The 5,596-nt window shown below is 60.2% G+C and overlaps 1 protein-coding gene across 1 annotated transcript in view; it reads right to left on the bottom strand.

The window, feature by feature from the left end:
* The window catches only part of LOC104522035 (low-density lipoprotein receptor-related protein 1-like), a gene marked incomplete at both ends in the record, with an annotated part of 28,435 nt that overhangs the window by 11,045 nt on the left and 11,794 nt on the right, over positions 1-5,596 (bottom strand). Inside the window, 12 exon segments of the mRNA XM_029084071.1 lie at positions 304-474; positions 699-815; positions 1,254-1,376; positions 1,666-1,815; positions 2,243-2,310; positions 2,312-2,354; positions 2,992-3,111; positions 3,623-3,751; positions 3,852-3,977; positions 4,416-4,608; positions 4,819-5,023; positions 5,432-5,591. Coding sequence (XP_028939904.1) covers positions 304-474; positions 699-815; positions 1,254-1,376; positions 1,666-1,815; positions 2,243-2,310; positions 2,312-2,354; positions 2,992-3,111; positions 3,623-3,751; positions 3,852-3,977; positions 4,416-4,608; positions 4,819-5,023; positions 5,432-5,591 — 1,605 coding nt within the window.

Raw genomic sequence — 5,596 nt, 5'->3', positions numbered from 1 at the left:
GCTCCCCCCCCATTCCTTTGCCCCCAGCCTGAGCCCTTGTCCCGTGGATGTGAACAGCACCTGGGCACCATGGTGCCTTTGGCCATTGCTCTGTGGGACGATGCTTCTCCTCCCCTCAGAGCCAGGGAAAGGCACCCAAACATCCCCACATCCAGGTCTGCTGCGACCACAGCACCACAGTTTCCTCCTGCAAGCCTGGGAGGGAACTGGCCAGGACAAGGTACCCCATCTGCTGCCCACAGGGACCCCGGGACTGGGGCTGCCCCCCAAGCAGCTCTGTCTGCACCACGCTCAGTTCCTCACCAGCCCCCGGTCCCACCACACACCCAGCCCTCGGGGACTCACAGCAGCCAGCAGCGAGGGTCTCGTCAGCTCCGTCCGCACAGTCCTTGTCTCCGTCACAGAGCCAGCGCTCTGGCACACACACGTAGGTGCCCGGGCACTGGAAGGACCCTGCACTGCAGGTGGTCAGCCCTGGGGAAGGGAGAAGCAGGAAGGAGGCCGGTCACACCCACTGCTGGAGAACCAACACTTGGGCTACGTGTCCCCATGTCTCAGGGGGGTCCCCAAGATACAGAAGCCAGGAGAGCAGCGAGGACCACGGCACAGGAAAGCAAAGGATGGGAGAAGGGATGGGCAGAGGCAGGAGCAGCAGCACAGGCAGGGACTGAGAGAGGTCAGAGCAGGAGCAGACTCACGGCAGCGGCTGTCCTCGTCAGAGCCATCCCCGCAGTCGTCTGCCCCATCACACACCCAGAGCTTGGAGATGCAGCGGTGGTTGTTGCACTCAAACTGCACGGGGTAGCAGAACTTGTCTGGGAGAGGAAGAGAAGAGAGGAGTGGTCAGAGCTGGGGTGATGAGGGGGGAAGGACATGGCAGCAGAGCACAACCAGGCTGGGCCAGTAGCTGGTGTGGGAGTCCTCACCCTGGAGCTGGGGAGGTTCCCCAGTTCCTGAGCATCATTTGGAGGTTTTTTCAGGGAGGTTGGGATAAAAAAACGTAACTCAAGTGAGCTGTAACTGGCCACCCTCAAAATAACCACGGACACTCGTGCACGTGCTGAGCAAACACATACAAGGACACGTGCACTGGTCAGTTAAAAGCCCAAGCTTATGGAATAAGCTCACAGAGGGGCAAGAATCTGGTTCTTGTCAGAGAGGGGAGGGGGTCCTGCCTCCCCTCCAGCATGCTCGCGCTCACCACCCCGTGCTGTCACCCCGGAGTCCCTTGCTCTCCCCACCCTGCCGCTCACTGCAGTGAGTCTCGTCTTCTCCGTTCTCGCAGTCATCCTCTTTGTCACAGGTCCAAGTCATGGGGATGCACCTCCCGCTTGGGCAGGCAAAGTAATTGGCTGGACACTTGGGTTTCCTCCCACCTGGTTTGTGAAGGAAACATCAATAAGTGTGATGGTGCAGATGTGTCCTGCACCCTCCCAATCCAGAACTGCCTGACTCTGAATGAAAGATTCCTCCCCAAAAGCTCTCTGTGATCTGCATTGATCAGTGCCCTGCAGCAGCATCCGTGCAGGAAAAGGACAATGGTCCTGGTGTGCAAACAAAGCATCCACCACCCAAACAGAGACCAAAGGGGAGCACCCAGCATTGGGTGGGTGTGACACCCCGGCTCTCTCAGGCCCCAGCCCCCTTTCCTCTCCACGCTCTCACCTGGGCAGTTGCGCTCGTCTGAGTAGTCTCCGCAATCGTTGGCCCCATCGCACACCCAGCTCGGAGCGTAGCACAGGGAGGTGTGCTCACACTTCTGGAACGTGGTGCCCTTCACCCCCAGCCTGAAATAGCTGCTGCAGTCGGTGGCGGCTGCAAGGAACCAGGAGCCCTGGGTGATGGGTGCTGCTTGCTGGCAGTGCAGCTCTTCGGTCCAGCTCCCACTGCACAGCACAAGCCCTGGCCCCGCTGCTGCCAGCCCTGCCCTCCCCAGAGCAGCCCTGAGCTGGCTCTGCCCCACATGTGCCCTGAGCTGCTGGGACCATGGTAAGTTCTTCTGATGGGCTGTTGGGTGGTGAGGTGCCACACACGGTGTGGGGGGCTGCAGTGATGGGCTGGGGCTGCAGGATAACCTGGGCTGGCCTCTGCTGACAGGACAGGAGCCCTGATCTCCCTCCCTGAGCCAGCCCAGGTCCCAAGGACTGTCAGGAGGTGGAGAGACCCAGGCCCCTGCCCGCAGGCGCAGAGGGCAGAGCTGGGGAGGCAGCAGGGACCGTGGGACAGCAGCTGGGACACTCACTGCAGTTCATTTCATCCGAAGCATCCTCACAATCGATGAACTGGTTACAGCGGCTGGAATTCCCGATGGCTCCCGTCTCGGCAGCGGAACTCGGTGGCAGCACAGCTGGTTTCTGCAAGGGGGGAGTCCCGGCAGCAGATGAGGCTGGGTTGGACTGGGGGACCCGGCATGTGCAGCCACCCACAGCCCTGCTCACATTGCAGATGTGTGTGCACAGCTCTGGACTGTCTGATCCCGCACCCCCAGCTCTGCTCCCCTCCCAGCTCAGACCTTGTGCCTCTCTGGCTCTCGCCTGGCAGCCTGAGCTGTCGCTTGCTCACAGGCTTGAAGCTTCTGACCTTCCCTGTCAGGTCTGAGCTGAGCAGACAGGCTCCTGCAGCTCTGAAGGGATGCTGCCCTTGGGGATGCTCAGGTGCCCTTTTCTCAGGAGCCATGAGGAGCAGTGACTCTGCACCTCACCATCACCTTCTGCTCCTCCTGGTGTCAAACCACTGTGCTGGGGAGGCTCTGGGTGCTGCGTGGTCACGCTCCTGAGTTCCTCCTCCCCAGCTGTCAGGGAATCAGCTTTACAAAATGGTCTGTGGTGCCGGCAGCACAAGTAGGATTTAAACCTTGACTCTCCGTTAAGCCCTGGCTTTGCTCTGATCCTGTCAAGCTGAAGGTAACTCCTTCCCGAAGCCTCTGTCCCTGTCCCAGACAGCTGACTGAGCCCTGGCAAGGGCTGGCCGGGAGCCAGCCAGCCTGCTTACTGTTACACGGCACTTCGTCCGAGTTGTCCCCGCAGTCGTCCACGCCATTGCACCAGTAGCGGCTGGCGACGCAGCGCCCGTTCATGCAGTGCAGGTAGCCCTTCTTGCACTTGCGGCTGCCTGCGAGGGAGGAAGAGGAAGAGGAGGAGGAGGAGGTGAGCATGAAGAGAGGGACAGTGCCCCGGGTGTCTTAGTTCCTCAGGGGCTCTTCAGCAAGGGAAGAAACCGCACAGGCAGGATTAGGAAATGGGCTCCCTCCTGCTGTGCTGGCAACATCACAGGGTTGAGCTTGGCCTTTGCCCAGCACAGACCCCTCCCAGATGAGGAGCAAGGGCTGGTGGGGTTGGTGTCAGAGGGAGGGGGCTGCAGGCCCCACCAGGTGGGCTCAAGGTATCTCAATCTGCAGCCTGCCCCGCAAAAATAGAAAAGATCTGGAGTCCTTGAAGCCTGGCCTGGCTGGTCCCATCTCTGGGAGGGCAAGAGGGACTGTGAGCACTTGAGGGTCAGGAGAAAACACCCAGGTGTCCTGGTTCCCTTTGCCAAGCAGAGCTGATGGCTCAAGCAGGGTGTCTGTGTGTGCCGGGGGGTCTGTGCATGTGTTGGAGCAAAGCAGCAAGAGGAGGAACCTTACTGCAGTAGGACTGCTTCTCATCTGACTTGTCCTTGCAGTGGACCACGCCGTCGCAGGTCCGGCTGAAGTCAATGCACTCGCCGTTCCCACACTCGAACTCGTCGTGAACGTTGCAGGTGGAATTCAAGGCTGGGGAGGGCACAGGGAACATCAGCTCTGCCAGGCTGAGATTGGCCTCTCCTCCTCCCCTTCCTGTCCCCATCAGCTCCCATGTCCCCCTCCCCTGCACCTTTGCAGGTCAAATCCTCCTGCAGGACTCGCTCGCCACGGCAGGAGCAGTTGACGTGTCCTTTGGGTGTGAGCAGGCAGAGATCCTGACAGCCACCATTGTTCACCCTGCACGGGGACAGCTCACCTAGGACAGACCGAGAACAGTCACACCAGGGACAGTCCCCACATTCCCCTCCCCTTGTCCTCCCTGCTGGGGAGAGGAAAACGAGGGGTTCCTCCCCAGGCTCTTCAGTGAGGGCTACAGGGGATGTATGGGGTTAGGAGAACCCAGTCTCCCCAGATCTTGCAAGGAGGATGCTCTGGGGAGAGCACAAAATGGGGCAAATTCTCTCTCTCTCCAGCCTGCACAGTGTTTGGAGACAGACAAGCCTTGGTGTGAGGGTCCCGAAGGGGCAAAGACAGGGCAGGAAGGATGGTGGGACAGATTCCCCCCTCCCCTGGCCTGCACATGGGGTGGAAGAGCAGTGGGGTCTGGCAGGGGGTTGAGCCACCCCAGAGAGGGGACAGAGGTCTGGCAGAGGTAGGGGAGCAGGACCCACGGTGACGGGTGGGGTGTCCTTACAGCTGTCGGTGTCGTTGGCCACGGCAATGATGCCCATGGGCTGCTGGGGGATGTCAACACGCAGAAGCTTCATGTCGGTGCCCACATACTTGTTGGCTCGTTGCACAGCCCTGCGCACCCAGTCTGTCCAGAAGATGTAATCTCCGTAGACAGCCAGGCCAAAGGGGTGCACGGGCTCCGATTTCAGGATCACCTACCAGACAGACATCAGCAAATCGTGAGCATGAGAGAACCTGGCTGTGAGACACAACCCCCAGCACCACCCCCAATGCAGCCTGTCCCCATGTGTCCACCCCAAGGGATGGTGTGTCCCCCTGTGCCCCAGGGACAGCTCTGCTTTCTTCTGACAACACACCAGCCCCAGTTCCCCCATCTCTGCCGCTCAGGCCAGGTCTGGACTCACGTGGCGGTGGGAGCCGTCGTATTCACAGCGCTCAATTTTATCCAGAGTGGCATCAGAGAAGTAGATTTTCTCAGCTTTGTGGTCAATGGCCAGCCCATTGGGTGTCCGTATGTCCTGGTCGATGATGATGAGGACGTTGGCACCAGAGAGGGTGGCACGCATGATGCTGGGGTGCTGCTCATTCCAGTTGGTCCAGAACATCAGGCTGGAAGGGGAGAGACACACAATGCCTTTGTAATCCCAGCTCTCTGCTACGTGTGTGTTGGCTCAGCCCACCCTTCTGCTGCTGTGGGGCTTCCAAGGACCTTGGGAAGGGTGGGACATGGTTCCTACATAAGAAGGGGTGGGAGAGGGATGAATAAAGCCACTGGAGAGAGCTGGGAAATGTGGCGTCCCATGGTACCAGCTGGCCAGAGAAGGGGATGGGATGGGGTTTCTGTCTTTGCTTTGGGGTGCTGAAGGACATGTGGGGAGTGGGGGCACAGGGCCTTCCCTCCCTGGGGTCCAACACTCTCAGTGCCTCCTCCCCAGTGGAGTGGTGTCCAGGTGGACGCTGGCCCTGGGACCATGTGGACCCCTGGGTGGGCTGCCTGGACCACTGATGGTCACTCACTTCTGGCACTCATCCAGCACGAAGGCCCGGGGATGATCATCCCCTGACATGGTGATCACCGTCTCCCTCTCGAAAGCCCCCAGGCGACTCTGGTCCACGGTGTGGCGAGTGATGGTGGAGGTGGTGTAGCTCGTCCAGTACAGCGTGTCCCAGCCGCGGTGGTAC

Source organism: Antrostomus carolinensis, unplaced genomic scaffold (genome assembly GCF_000700745.2).
Source record: "Antrostomus carolinensis isolate BGI_N321 unplaced genomic scaffold, ASM70074v2 scaffold26873, whole genome shotgun sequence".
NCBI classification, from domain to species: Eukaryota; Metazoa; Chordata; class Aves; order Caprimulgiformes; family Caprimulgidae; genus Antrostomus; species Antrostomus carolinensis.
This window is presented reverse-complemented; position numbering and strand designations above follow the sequence as displayed.